The following is a 16,161-nucleotide window of genomic DNA, read 5'->3' on the forward strand; positions in this document are numbered from 1 at the left end:
ACAAATTCTAAATGTTTCCAAATTCTAAAATATCCCCATTTAATAGACATACATCCAAATACATAATGTAGTTATAATATTTTAAGAAAAATTTGTTATAAATTATAACATATTATGCTATTGATAGTATTTGTTTTTTTTACATATTTCTGGCTGTATGTATTTTACATTTAAGTAAGTAAATAGATACCTATATGTTAAATTATAACGGCGTAATATATTCAAAACTTCAAACAGGCGTTCAGTTATTTCTGATAAGATCTCGATTAATCTGGGGTTGATGAAAAGTAATATAAATAATAATAGGTAGTTAAACCACTTAAACGTTTAATTTTTTTAAATTCTGATTAAATTAATACAATATAAAATAAAATTATAAAATAGTTGCGTTTATTTCAATTATCAATTTATGTCATTATGGGAATATGATTAACTATTAAGTATTTATATTCATTACCTACTAAATTTAATTACAAATTAGTTGCAGAATTTATGCACAATAATGAAGCTTAATTAGATTAATTTTCTGATTATATTCTGTTTAAAGCGTGTTTTATAAGATTTAATTCAATTGATTATATTATATTTGTCTGTTATTTTAAATTATTTTTACCATTAAAGTTTCTGAATTAAGTACCTATAATTAAAATAATATTTAATATTTAATACACTTAATTTCTTATTAGAACTAAATTTATATTAATTGTGGTTTTATAAAATAACATAAATCATGATAAGTTTAGAGTTTTTTGATTAAAATAGTGGTTTTTTAGGTTTAAATTCATTGTATCAACCGTCGAAAATCATTTCATGTGGTCACATACTTTTACAAACATTTTATCAGTGATATTTATTGACAACCTATTTGAGAAAATCCAGTAATTTTGAATCAAAAATATTTTTATTTGATAACATTTTAAATACAGATGATATTAAGAACAATAGTTTGTAGGTGTAAAAAAAAAAAAAAATTGCACACAAAATGTCGTTATATATTTCATATGATCATTTTTAGTGTCTCTATAGTATGACTAAATTAGTTTATCAATTTCCATGTAATTTTCTGCGTGAAATAGTTTTTGGTTTTCTACGAAATTTCATAATAATCCTCCAAATGTCAACAATCATTAATGATCACCTGGTCATCAGTGAATTACTTATAAAATATATAATTTTAATTTTTCTCAATTTTTAACTGGGTCCTTAAAGATGGTTGTGTCTTAAATCTATTAATCAAATTTACCTGGAAATTGTAAACTCGTTTGGGTTGATTTTAAAAACACATCACCTATGTGTAAAACTGTGAACATTTAAAAATAAATATCGTTGTAAGAAAAGTAACAAATGAATTAAGAAAACTGCTGGTAAATTAAAGTTTGTGTGAAAATATTGGGAAACTTATCAAATTAGAAAAAGTATTTAGGTAGTTGCATTGAATTATATATAAAAAATTGGTCAACCTTTTCCACCAAACAACTCACAAGTACAATTAATAAGACTATACTAAAAATGTAGGTCTAATATATATAGGTAAATATTAAGATATTACGCCAAAACTTTGAATATACACATACAGCGTACGATGGACGCCCCGAAGAGTCGTGTTTTGGGAAAATACGGCAAAAGTATTTTGTCCTTAAAAAGTGGACCTTCTTATGACTCCATGTTATATTATTTTATTGAAAATACAACGTAAACATAATAACGGTATTACTTTGTTGTCAGCCGTCGGCAAAACAATTATAAATATCTATGCTATTATTGTTTTTATAGTTAATAATAATATTACTCAAAGGCCTCAAGACAATCTGCTACAGTGTGATGTAGGTCATAGATATAATCAAATTAGAAGTATTTTTTTACACAATATAATTATCTATGTTTACAACTGTGTTTATAAATGTATGATTATCTGACTATCTTAAATATAATATTTGTAATTTATCGACAAATGATAGTTATATTTTTCATACAGTTAAATCCCGAACACAATTTAATGAATCTAATGTATCACTTTTGTCAACTGCCCCTGTACCACTATATGGATCAAATTGTGACGGGAGCAATAAAAACGAACTCACTTCATCATAAAAATTATTGATAAATGATAATAGTTTCAACAAACTAGGAAGGTAACTTTGTGGTGTATGATAAACTATAGATAGTCTATAGAAAGGTTCTCATTTTGAAAACTTATTTTCGAAAAATTATTTAATCTATGATGTACTTACTAATTTACTACTTATTTGAAGTTTTACAATCCATCATTAGATTCAATACAATGTTTGTAAAAGGATTAGAAAATAATTCTGACGTATTTTATGGTAGGTATGCCTACTCGTTTTGCATGATGTTTTGTTAAGCTTGTTATAAAGGTATTTTTGAGTTTTTGCCAAGCCAAAAGCTTCTGTCTAAATCCTATTTACTACGTCATGTTGGTAAATTGTAAAAACCGATTAGACTTTGGCTGTCAAAATGTATTTTTAAAAGTGTATTCAGTACAATATTCAAGCACTAAATAAGTTATTGTCAATTGATATATATATATTTTTTGAGATGTCGATTGCAACAAATGCTCTAATATTTGACAATCCAAACATGACGGAATTATATAAAACTATATTTGTAAATAAATATAGAAAAATACATTTAGTGTTTGCACCAAGAGTTATCGTATAAAATTCGAATTCAATTATAATTCATGTATATATAAAACGGCTTACTGACCTTAACTTATAATTACACTCTTTCGTGGGATTACTTTTTATTTAAAATAAAGGTGTACATACCTGCCTAGTTACGTAGCCATCCTAATCTTAAAAGATAAAATAACAATTATATTTTAGTGGATAGCAAAATTGATGTTTTTTAAATGTTATTTATTGATCAATAAACCTTAAATTATTGTTTCGGCCTTACGGGGATCGTAATCAGTGATTTACTGACTGTAATACAAGCAACGCAGGAATCGATTCAGTAGTGTTCTACCTAATCGATATTTTAAATATTTCAATTAATCTATGATAGTAATATGTTGAGAATTATGAAAATGTGACTGTGATGTTTACACACGATCGATTGCCACACATTTTTGATTTTATTTCTTTAAGTCCGTTCAATAATTAAAAAAATATGTAAATGTACAAACAGTTGTCATACAATTTTCATTCAAATTAACTACAACTTATTGCAATAATATTTTGATTATTATTTTTTAAAGTATCATCTGCATGGTTATAAGCCAGCCATCAAATTATTTAATATTTATGTTACATTTATACATTGCGTGATTTATAATAGCATTAAAAATCAAATATCATAATATTTTCATCAAGAACAAGTCAAATCGAATAATAGTCTGGGTTCAAAATTCGTATTCCATTACCTTCTAGATTGGTAAGTACGCTGGAAAAGTAATGTATGAATAGCTATTTTTATTTTTTTAATGCTTATTAAACAGAAAAAGAAAATGATCGAATTATATCCAATCATCTAAATGAATGCCTTTATTCTTTAAGCATGCTTAAAATTGATAATAATAACCATAATTTATAATTATATCAAATTATATTGTATGGGTAGTATAATTAATATAAAAACAATAATATATACTTTTTAATTTTAATATTGATGTGATTTTTTTACTGCGTCCTATAAATTATTTTTTTTGGACTAGAGCCAATTTTCATAAAAAATAGTCTAGTATAATAATAAGCTATTCATCCTAAAAATAATATAACTTAGGTTATTAAAATATAACACACATTTTTGTTTTATTTATCTATTTGCTTGGTAAGTGATATATTTCATTAAATTACTAATTAGGTACTTATTGAATCAGTAGGTATACAATCATATAGATAATAAGCACACATTTTAAGGAAAATACTGCTAGAGTTTTGTAGGCCACGGGGTGTCCGTTTTCATACCAGAAATAAATGACAAACCATTGCATTCGACAAATAATGCTGATCTGTTGAACTTACTACTGAGCATTATTTATGTGCTCTGATAAAGATTATTATTTTGTGTTTTGGAATATTAAAACCCTTAATGTTCACTCCGCATCAGAAGAAGAATATAATAATATCTATAATTTTGACAAAAACGATTAAGAGTACCTTCCTAGTAATTTTATTCAATTTTTACGACTGTCACTATACTCGCACTTATACAACGATATCTTTATGGGGTCTCATAAAACACTGGCACATAAAACTCCAAGCATTATCATTATTATGATCCGCTGTGCCGTATAAGTAGTTTTAACACACCGATGTTATACAGACGAGTATAAAATGTTCAAGAAAGGTTATCAGTACAAAATGATCTGAGGACATATAATAAAAATAACGGAAATTGGCATTATTTCCTTTTTTATAGTAATATGTTTCTATCAGCTCACAGGGTACCGGTTTTCGTTACTCTATATTTTGTGAATAAATATAGATGGATAATATTCTCATTGATATCGAATAGCCCCTTTCAAAGGTCGGCTCATGATAGACAGTGTGGACATTCTACACCATCATCAGTCTAGGGTTCGGAACTTGTTACAAGTGAAAGTACTTGTTGCACTAAAAAATATATTTGGTACAATGTACGTGCTCATATAACTTGCCACCCAAAATGTGAATACTATGATGCACTTTAAACGCTAAAAATAGTACGATAATAATACAATAAGCAGTTCAACTTGAGAAACAAAAAACTGATGACATGTCCTCCAGGTTAGCAAATAGGTAAACACGAAACGTGAGTAATATTATATTCGCATTGCACGATACGAGTGCCTCTATACGGATGTAAAACGGTCATACGGCGCAACTTTAACGACTTTTCATAATTCAAACACGTACGGCGTATCTCGTTTTCGGGAAAACTTGGAGAATCTAAATCTAAAACGTCACTGAAGTATTAAATGACCCTTTATACTGTTTAACTCTCGAGGTTAAAGTTTGAGTTTTACGTCCGACACGAAAGCTTTTAACATTAATAAACCGTACGTACGCGAGAGTGCAAGGCAGCGCCGATGCAGCAGTGCCGTTTAATCGACCGCGGTACTCACCTAAAGAAAGTTGGGAAAACCGGAGAACCTGCAGCTGTCACACACGTTGCTGCGGCGGAGATAAATAGAAGAAATACGACGGATAAACGTATGAAACTAAATAAACGCGACCGGCGCTACTTTACACTACACCACTGGACCATTCTGTGGGTGTATGTTGATGATTATATTGTTTGAACATCGTTATCGATATACTATAATATATTTATTATAATATAATAGTGGAGATAATATACGTGGAGATAGTATAATATATTATATTATACCATCTCCACAAATAGCACCATTTATTATTTCTATTTTACTCTATTTTACAGTGTACCCACAATTTTTTTGTAACGGTTTTGAAACGATTAGAAGTAATCCAACAAACGTTTAAAACGATATTATACAGCTGATGTTGGTAAATAGTGTGTCTAGTAATGTTACCTAATTATATATATACATTGAGTGATTCACCAAGTACATTCAACCTATTTTTCTTCAAGAACGCGGTTATTAATAATCTGATTTTTGAAAATCTTAAATAAATTTAAAGACTTTATAAATTCAGTAGATTTATTTTTTTACTAATTAAGAAGTATCATAAGGAGATCAAACTAATTTTTTTTCAAATGAGAACCCTACTTTTCTACACTAAATAAATTATTAAGCGGATTTGTTTTTTTAAATGTAGGCATATCATAATCAAAATTTGTTCTAGTAGTTTTCGAGTTATTTAGCTTTGTGTACTAAGGATAATAATTAATATTACATGATAATGAGTTTGAAGATATCAAGGCAATGAACGCTATGATGGTGATTATACAATTTTAGTAATTCATATTATCTATGATTATAAATGCTATGTGCTATAGTCAATGTAATTTATCAACATTTATAATTGCAAACATTGTCCAAGTATATGCTCAAATGATTAAGTGTCTACTTACATACCTCATAAAAGTGTTATTTACAATTATTCATTATGGTATGTACATACATTCTGTATAGGTTGTTGAATATTATTATTATTTATGTCCTAATTATTTTTTAAAGTTTTCAAATAAATGTTTTCTTTGTGATGTTAGTACTAATTTACACCATAAAAGTTAATCAACGAAAAATATTATATGCTTATGGATATTTGTGTACCAAGAATACTATTAACATTTAATGAAGAAAAATGAACGGTGGAAATAAGTTAAAACTTACTAAATTATTGCACCAAAGTTGTATTAAAACTGGTTAATGTCTTGCAGTTAATATATTTTTCTGTGGGTATCGATCAGTTAAGGTACACTGAGTGATATTAAATTTCACCAAATTAATTAAACAACAAAGGCTGGAAAGAGTTATGTAACGTTTACTAGTCAATTGTAATTATTAATTAATCATCACGAGAGAGATAGAAAAAATGTGCTTGGCTAACTGCAGTTATATCACAAGTGGTTTTTCGACCATATACTCGTAATACACAAAGTATAAATATTTCTGAGTAATGAAATTATGAAACAGCAATGTGGTCTGATGGATTATGATACTGTGTTCTTCGTTACTCGTCAACAAAGAGTTTTGTAACGTGTGTCGAGTGTTAACTTATGGATATAAAAGAAAAAAATGAATACTTGCAGGTTGAGTGTCCCATCGGTATCGATTGGACATTCGATTTTTACACATTATTTTATTTTATTATTATTTGCTAATTACTTGTTGAGCCTGTGCACTTCATTGCCTGTAAAATATGGCAACCCTCAAATGGTTTGGACTTTGTTTAATTCATAAGGTTCTGTGCTTAATAGTTTTCAAAACTTGAAAACAAATAGACAAAAGAAAAGATTTAATTTTAAATCAGTTAATGGTATTAAGACTAGTAACTTTTTTTTTACAGATAACCAATAAATTTAATGTTTTCAGACACTATGGACGTATGTCACTGCTCGTCCTTGAATTGATATATTTACTTACTTTTACTATTGTATATTATAAATGCACAGTTTCTATTGTAAAGGTTCATCAAATAATATTATGAATTAATTTAAAACAAATTTATTTTTAGGTTATTTAAAAAACTCACTGCCGACCCGTGGACCCCCAAGTAACCATCAACGGACCCCCAAGGGTCCATGGACTCCCGGTTAATAACCTATGATCTAAACCACCCCTGAATTTCGTTTTAGTAGCTAACCAATAGGTATCTTTAAGACAAGAGCAAAAATTAACCACATATTTGTTTATTTTTGCTAGCAATTGGTTACGACACGATAGACTTTCAAATTAAACTTTTCGAATTATTCAACGAACCTATCGCTCCCAACACGAACCAACGCAAATCATTATATATTTTCTAAATAATAATTAATTAAATTAATTTTTTTATCGGTTATTAGGATATTCATTACACTTATTTGTTTTTAATTTACTTCATATTTGAATACGTTTCAACATAAAATAACTAATTACAATAAAATATTTTTTTCAGAAAAAAAGAGATAAGATATCAAATACAGGTTAAAATTACATCTAATTATAAACATAATAATAATGTATAGTTATGTAACCAGTGGCAACCATATATTGAAAAAATACTAACTTCTACTGTTTTTTATCTGTTATTATTATAGTATTATAATCTGTGACCAATGAAAACAAATTATAAACAAAATAAAAATTGTCGATTTAAATCGAACACCTTGAATATTAAAATCCTTATGCGAACAACTCTTTATAATGAGACAATTATTTCTTAGTGCACACTTACACGGTGGTTCGAAAGTATCGTAAAAATGTCAAGTTTTTGCTATCATAGTTTAGTTTCACTTTGATCAGTCAGTGAGTCAGTCAGAACACGTTGATGATAAGTTAATATTATATTTAGAATACCACGAGGGTAAAAAAAAAAGACCAAATATTCAATCATAATAACAATTATATTGTGTGTAACCAGTGACAATCCTTTATAAAGAAAAAAAATACAAATGTATAATAATAATATGTAATCAATGCTTACCATTCACCCACAAAAAATAATATACAGGAAATTTTAGTTGAAAAAATGTTTATCAGTTTTTCCTGAATTTTTAAATTTTCAGAGCAATGTTTCTAATTTTTAGAATCTCATTCGGAATATTAAAATTTACAAACAAACATTAAAAAGATAAAAAAAGAGAAACAAGTCGTTCTCGATTGATGCGCATACCATCTAACAGATTTTCATTTTTACTATGTACAATATATATGTATTATTTTGTCTAAAATATTATTTATAAAAAAATGAATTTAATACTTGTCTTACTTATACGAGTACCATATTATTAGCCACCTTTTACCACCTATGTATACCAGTAGGTATAGTATATATATATTTATAAGGATTATTACAGTTGGGAGGAGGCTATTAAAGAGGAGTTTAACAACGGTTTCCTCAGCATCAATAATAAAAGAGACATTGTTGGTGGGGGAAAACGATACATTTTTGTGGGGAAGAACGGAAATCCATATTTAAAATAAAATATTTTTGTTGATACTAAAGTTTAAGCAATATCAGCTTATAACTAAAAAAGAATTATTAAAATTTGTTTTATGTTTAATATATTAATATCCATTCTATAGTAATATAGGCATTTTAAATTTGAAAAAGATTAGAAGTACCTTCGTTATTTGTTGTGAGTTATACAGCTACTTATGTTATTATTCATTTATCAATAATAAATTATCTTGTGTATACAAAAATGTTTGAAGTGTTTGTAAAATACGATATTATCCCAAAAGTATATTTAACATGTATAAATTAAATCTGTAATTGGTATTTATTTGACTAATAATAAAAACAATTTACATCTGAAAATAATATAATATATTTATGTATAATATAAAATGTTTGTGATATAATAATGACATAAATCATATTATCTGAGAGATGAGATGAAAATATGGTACTTGGTAGATAATTAAAAATCGGTAAGTATAAACTTTTTTTTATAAACATCAAGATAAGTTTATATAATAATAGTGTTTAAAAATACAAAGAACGTTTACTGGAAAAACTTTGAAAGTTTGCGAATGAATGAAAATGTATTTAGATGCTTTTTAAATATAAATATTCGAACACAATTCATAACTAAGTTCAATAAATGTTTTGTTATTATTATGAAAATACAACTTTTTTAATTAGCAAAAAAAGGGGTTTAAACAGAAAATAGTTTTCAACAACGTTGGTTGATCTCAGGAGCTTGAACTTTATGAATACCTATTAGGTAGTTTTATGGTATATTCAGAATGATAATGTGTTATTTTCAGTGGAATAGATCGAACAAAATTAGTAAAGAATTCAAGATATTATATTCTATCATCAATGACTTATTTAAATATATTTAAGTTTCAAAATCATTTATTTAGAAGTTAAATATTTGTATTTTATTACAATAAACTAAACTAAAACAGTCAAATTTCGAATAAAACGGAATGTGTAAAATGTACATTTTATAACACATTATCACATTGGAAGAACGCTGTAAATTTATTTGTAAATTAGAAAGCTTAAAACATTTAAAATTCATACTATTTTGTTATTTTACATAGGTACATCACTTATTTACAAGAAGAAAGTGATGACTTTTTTTTACTACCAAGAGTTGATTCATTTGTACATAATACCATGACAGTAATAGTTAAACCATACTATTATGGTAATAAAAAGGAAATCTAGAACAATGGTTTGAAGATGAGTTGTCAAGACCAGAGTGGCTCCCACGAGGCATTTTGTACATTTTATGTTTTATACTGTACTGCGCGCAAACAATTAAAAATAACCAGTGATATGTCGTTCAGCTTTATATTATGTTTTAGTGTACCTCGTAATTGAGTGGGTAGGTCATGATAATGAATGTGTTAATTTTGAATTCAACGACAAATCATTGTACCTAAGGTATATTGTATACCGTTGGAATTAAATATCCATTAAAATTATAGAAACCATGAATTATAAAAACTCTATTTTTAGAATATTCATATTCAATCAATACAATATTAACGTAAAAAACATGAGGGTGATTTATGATAAGTATAATATACTAAAATGCATTCTATATTAAAGTGTATCTATTGTTGTGAATTAAGATGTAGGTGTACCTATTATAATAGTAAATAATGGTTATCATTGTATCTATATGGTAAAAATGAATGTAGAATGTTGAAAGTAATAATGCATTAGCAAGTATGGCTTGAGACTTGAAAAATTGTTAGAGCTGGTCTGAGTTATTTTTTTTTTTAAATTTTCCGTGTTTACACATTGGTAACTGTATTCTGTTTTCATATTATGGTTTTCAGTGATTGAATACTTCAATGTTAATATAGCACATATGGGTTCAAATGTATTTTATTAATAAACATTGTTAAAATTATATTATTCATTACGAGGGCTGGGAATGCGATGCCCTAAAAAACCCAAAAATGCGTATACATCCTAAAAATTCAAAATAATGTACCTGTACAATGCACTTAATTTTTTTTTTATTATTAAATGTAATAAAAAGCTTTGCAGTACACCACAATTTTACGTTTTTTTTTTCGAAATCTGAAGAAAGAATTATTCTCATTTAATTTTCCTCTACTACTCGTAATCTCGATTTTTACGTCGTACTGATTCGTTGGAAAAATTTAACTTACATGTGTACATTGTAAATTGCACATTTTACGTAAAAAATAATCAATTTTACTTTGTTATTTTTAAAATTAGTTGAATTATTCCATAATAAAATTTAAAGGTAAGATTATTATTTTTTATCCGTGGCATCTTGGAGGATTTTATAGATGTTATTTTTTTTAAGTACCTGAGTTATGATAATTTTAAAATGTTAAAAAAAATTACAGTTTCAAAAAGGTCATAACTTGTTTCATAAAAATATCGATAAAGACTTTTGTGGTACCTTAGATAATAATCTTACATTTAAATTGTATAACATGTTAATTCATTTTGGGTTGTAAGAATTAAAAATAAAAATAAACACCATAAATGGTTTTTAACAGTCCGAAACATTAAAATGTTGCACAAACAAGTACTTATCAGCAAAGTTGTAGTTCAACCAAAACCTATATTTAAAATTTTAGAAATATAATGTTATTTTTAGAAATTTTTAAGAGGATTTATAGTTTTTTGTTTTAGGTTTTAATTTAATGTCACAATGTATTTACCCTTGACGAATTTATAGCGATACTCACCATTTAATATTAATTGTTTGAAAAAAAACAATGTCTTGCGATAAATGAAAAATATTATTTTTTATAATATTGCTTTGATTTAATGATGATAATACTTTTCACATACCTAACGGTCATGTAGATAGTGTAAACTTGGCCACGACCACTGCTCGATGGTTGTCAGTGCAGTTTTGTTCCACGACTTTTGCGACCTCACGTGTTGCAGGATAAATGTTGCATTTTAATTCAAAACATGTTAGGCGTATTAGAAATCAATGACGACGGATCGCATAAACACCGTGGAGGAGGATTTGTTATCATTCACAGGCCACAGCAGGTTAGCGGTGAGGTAGCCGAACAATAACAAACGTGAATCGTATTTAAGCTACACTATGTTCAATACACGCGGGCGAATTCAGTTGGACCAGTGTATAAGTACCCATAATGCAAATGAGATGGATGTTGATGATCAGCGGACAGGACACCTGGGAAGTGGCGAGTACATGATGGTTTGCATAGTATGTTAATTTTCAACACAATTGCACTCGCTCTTTATTACATAAACAACAAAAGGTATAATGTTCGAACACAAGACTTGAATAATAATTTCACCAAACATCAATAATAATATTATATCCGAGCACATACTTAAATGGTAACGTGAAATTATCGATATAGATATATATTTTTAAGGTTGTATGCGTATTATACACAACAAAATAAACTTACTATGTATACATTTTAAACAAACAAAAAATTCGGCGTGTTATGTATTATATTATATGGTATTATACAATCTGAATGTGTGTTTATGTGTGTTTGCGCGTGTATTATTATTATTAATTATTATTCTTTTTTCACATTTCAAATATTATAATACTTTCGCATATTATTATTATTTTTTTGATTTTACAATTGATTTTTACTTAATAATAAATTAATATAATACACTTTCTATCACAATAATTACATAGAATTCAACTCTCACAATTTTTCAACGTTGACTAATTAAAATCAAAATTTAACAAAATGTATACGGCTTAAATTAAATGTTATACAAGCTTAAAGCTCATTATAAAAATGTAAATACTTTAAGAACATATTTACTAAGAGTAAATATTTTTTTTCTGAACTACTGTTTTGGTGTACAATAATTGAAGTTCTTATCTGCAGTATTTATTATATTTATGACTAAAATATCTATTCACTTTATTTTATTCACATTTCTTTAATACGTCTTTTAAAGAACGACCAATGCGATTCAATACATTATAGAGTTATGTATTTGAAACCACTCATGTGTTTATACTTTATAGGTACTTCAAAGAAGAAAAACTTATATTTTTCTTTGACTAAAATATATACTATCTAAAAATGTTTCAATACTTTAATAGCCAGACAATAATAGTTATTATGTTGTTAATTGTATGTATTAATATCATTCTGTAATCAACTCAAATTCAATGTAACTAAATCATCTTGATGTTTTTGTGTTATCAAAATATAATTTTTAATTTAACTGTTTATTAATATAATTTTATATTTATTGTAGGTGACAATAGTTAACAAAGAACTGTTATTTCGTAGTTATATCGTACATTAAAATAGATAGTTGTGAATATAATTTTCAACAAAGAATATAAAAATGTACAGTCAATTTAAACAAAATATTTTCACTATGTAAAAATAATAAGACATAGTTCAAGATCAATGGTTAACTTAACTTATTTCAATATTGCAAATAGCATTCGTGACTTTAGATATTTTATTATTATAAAAATGTGTAACCATGAGCAATTTGATGCAATTAATTTCTTATTTGTATGATTGAAGTGCATATTATACTGAATATATTAAGTACTTACAATTATTGGAAACATATTTTTATAAAATATTTGAATTTTGTTTTTTGTATGCGAATAAGTACGAGTTGTTTAAAATTGTGTGCCGAATGCGTTGTTCAACAATGAATGGAAGATACAAATAATAACGAACAGAAAAATGATGAAAATTGATTGAAAGTATTCAATTTTATGACAGTAGTTCAGAGAAAATAAATTAGTACCTAGACATTGTGTACTGAGTACACATACGTATATAAGCGTAACGCGTCTGGATAAATATATACTTAAGTGATCACAGCGGAAGACACAAACTACATAAAATCAATTAGATAATATTACATACATTTTTAACATTAATTACTCGTTGTTGAACATCTTTGATCACGCTGTTATCAACAAAATAATTGAAACATCGAAAAAAGTATCTGATATAATAATATAATTTAAGATAGTTACGGTTAAAATTTACATGTCAAACTCCGAGACGATTTTGCAATCAGATATAAAACCGTGAATTTGAATTAAGTGAGTATCTCGCGGTTGTAAAAACAAAATCAGATAATATTTATAAATTATGTGTAATGATTATTTTAAAATGAACGATACACATATATGTGCTACCATTTTTGAAGTTTTTGACATTTGGAATCGTTTGAAATGTTATTGTTATTTTTCACTCGGAGCCCGTTTGGTGTGAACAAAAATGGAAAATGACATACCTAATGAAATAAAATCGGCAAACATAATCTCATCTCGTAGCATATAATTATTATTATCGTACAGTAAATTATTATTATCGACTATCGCCGTTACCCGACGGTGCGACTACCGCTTTTTTATGGGCGTACCACGACCGAGCCGAACGAATATCGTAAACGTTATGGTCGCCCGTGATAATAATGTCGAGTCACGACTACAGGAACGACTCGGACGCCAGGGTTTGTTGGTTGGAATCGGTGGTCCGCGTGTCGTCCGGCTTGGTCGGGGACGGATGGTGCGGCACTATGTTGGGCTCTCCGGGTATCACGCAATAGTGAGTGGAGTGCTGTGGCTCTGGGTCACCGTACTGCGAATGGTAAAACTCCTCCCTCATCATGTGGTTCAGCGAGCCGCACTTGAAGTACAGTATTTGCTGGAACGGCCTTCGGAAGTCTCGATTCAGCGTCGCGTAGATTACCTGAATCAATTATCAACGGGTATAAGGTAAACAATAATGGTTGATTTGACATTTATGAAAGCCACACCGGGTTTTCAGAGTGGTTAACCCCCCCCCCCCCCCCCCCCCCGCCCGCGGGGGGGGGGGGGGGGNGGGGGGGGGGGGGGTAGGGGTGGTAGCGCGAGTTGTGATGTTTAAGCGCGATGTACTGTATAAACGACGGAATAATATTTAATTATATAGCTGTCGGTGAATACGCGTTCAGTAAAATAAAATTAGTTTTTGTATGAATTCGAGTCATAATAAATATGCACTCAACAAAGCCAAAGTCGAAGCGCTTAAAAGCAAATAAATATGCACTTGTTATTTTTTCCCGGACTTAAATGGTTTTACATTATAGCACGTAACTATTTTATATTTAAGTAGGTTCATTTAAATTCTCCACTCTTCGCGTCTATAATCAAAGACGATAGTATTATAAGACAAATACGAAATATGAAGTATAATGAAGTAGTTCACAAAAATTAATTGACTGGGTGTTCATTGTACATTGAAAATTGTAAATTGGAAATGTTGGAAATTGTAACTATCGCCAAATATACAGTTGAAAAAGTAAAACTGGAAATATGCCTCTACAATCAAAAAAGTTTCTAAATATTCAAAAATATGCATACATAGACTATATAGACTACATCTTGAAATTAATTTTAAGATTTTTCTTAGCAATATTATTATACGCCCAATACAAAAAAAGAAAATGTGTAAATGAAATTCGCAACAATGTGTGAGCTACATCAATCCAGAACTAAACTCATGACATTATTTCACCTATGTACCTTTTAGTAGAGAATATTAATAAACTTTCCCCAAATCGTGCTTTATAGTAGCAGAAATCAACGAGGTTGCTATAATATTTGGCACAGTGCGAATGTGCGATTCCCATTTTGATTGTTCACTTGCGTTTCTGTTCGATTTTCTACTAGTGACTTGTAAAGTAATAGTCAGGTTTATGAGCAATATCGACTGCCATGTGCAAACTTGAAGTATGTATAGCAATAGAATGGGTTAACGGTTCCTACGCTGTACTTTGTTTTAAACCTCCGATTCGGAAAAACCGTAAGCTATATTTGAAATATTATTCGTACCGTAATATTTCCCACCGATAACAGATATTATTACTCTAGGTCGCATGTCAGAAATGAGGTAAATACCAGGAATCGTTAAGACGCCGTAACCGCGGTGATGACGTTGGTATTACGGAACGTCAAACAAAAACAGCTATAGATAGATGTTATAGACGTAAATTGTATAGTATCGTAGAAAACTTCGAAACGAGGCTCTACCGTAATTATATGGGATACGGTTGAAACGCTGACAGTTGAAATATCGACAGGTCATAACACTGACGGTCAAAATGTCGACAGGTACGAAACATCGATTAAAATGTCAACAAATCAAAACAACGACAAATAAAAAACCTACTTAATACAACATATATAAAGTTCTTTGATTGATAAAATCTGATAAAATATAATATAGGATACTGTTATTATAATTTTATTTGAAAATAAAAATTGAACTAACAAAACATAATATACGAATTTACTTAGTTTTAACAACCCAGTAATACATACATATTAATCATAAATTCATATTAAATGCAATTTCATGTAACAACTCTAGGATCGTTATATTTTCTTAAATTATTACATTTTGTTTACGTTTATTCCTGAACTTGTATTTCTTTTTGCTAAGGTTAGGTGCTCCACGAAGAATCAACTCATACACTGTTTTGGTATTATTTTACTCGTTGTATAACTCTTTGGTCAAGTGATAGACACCAATATGAGAACACCCCAAGTCCCCAATTCTAACAATCTCAATGCCTTTATCATATTTAGTATTTATCGATAAAT

General features: G+C 28.2%; 1 protein-coding gene across 3 annotated transcripts in view; it reads right to left on the reverse strand.

Annotated features, from left to right (window-relative positions):
* Nucleotides 1-11,768: 11,768 nt before the first annotated feature.
* LOC111026518 (5-hydroxytryptamine receptor 1-like) overlaps nucleotides 11,769-16,161 on the reverse strand; it is a 208,740-nt gene continuing 204,347 nt past the window's right edge. For all 3 annotated transcript variants that reach the window (XM_022304615.1, XM_022304616.1, XM_022304617.1), the window contains one exon: nucleotides 11,769-14,266. In XM_022304615.1, coding sequence (XP_022160307.1) covers nucleotides 14,003-14,266 — 264 coding nt within the window. In that variant the 3' untranslated portion in view covers nucleotides 11,769-14,002. The remainder of the gene's footprint in view (nucleotides 14,267-16,161) is intronic.

Source organism: Myzus persicae, unplaced genomic scaffold, assembly GCF_001856785.1.
Source record: "Myzus persicae strain clone G006 unplaced genomic scaffold, MPER_G0061.0, whole genome shotgun sequence".
In the NCBI taxonomy this organism is placed as follows: Eukaryota; Metazoa; Arthropoda; class Insecta; order Hemiptera; family Aphididae; genus Myzus; species Myzus persicae.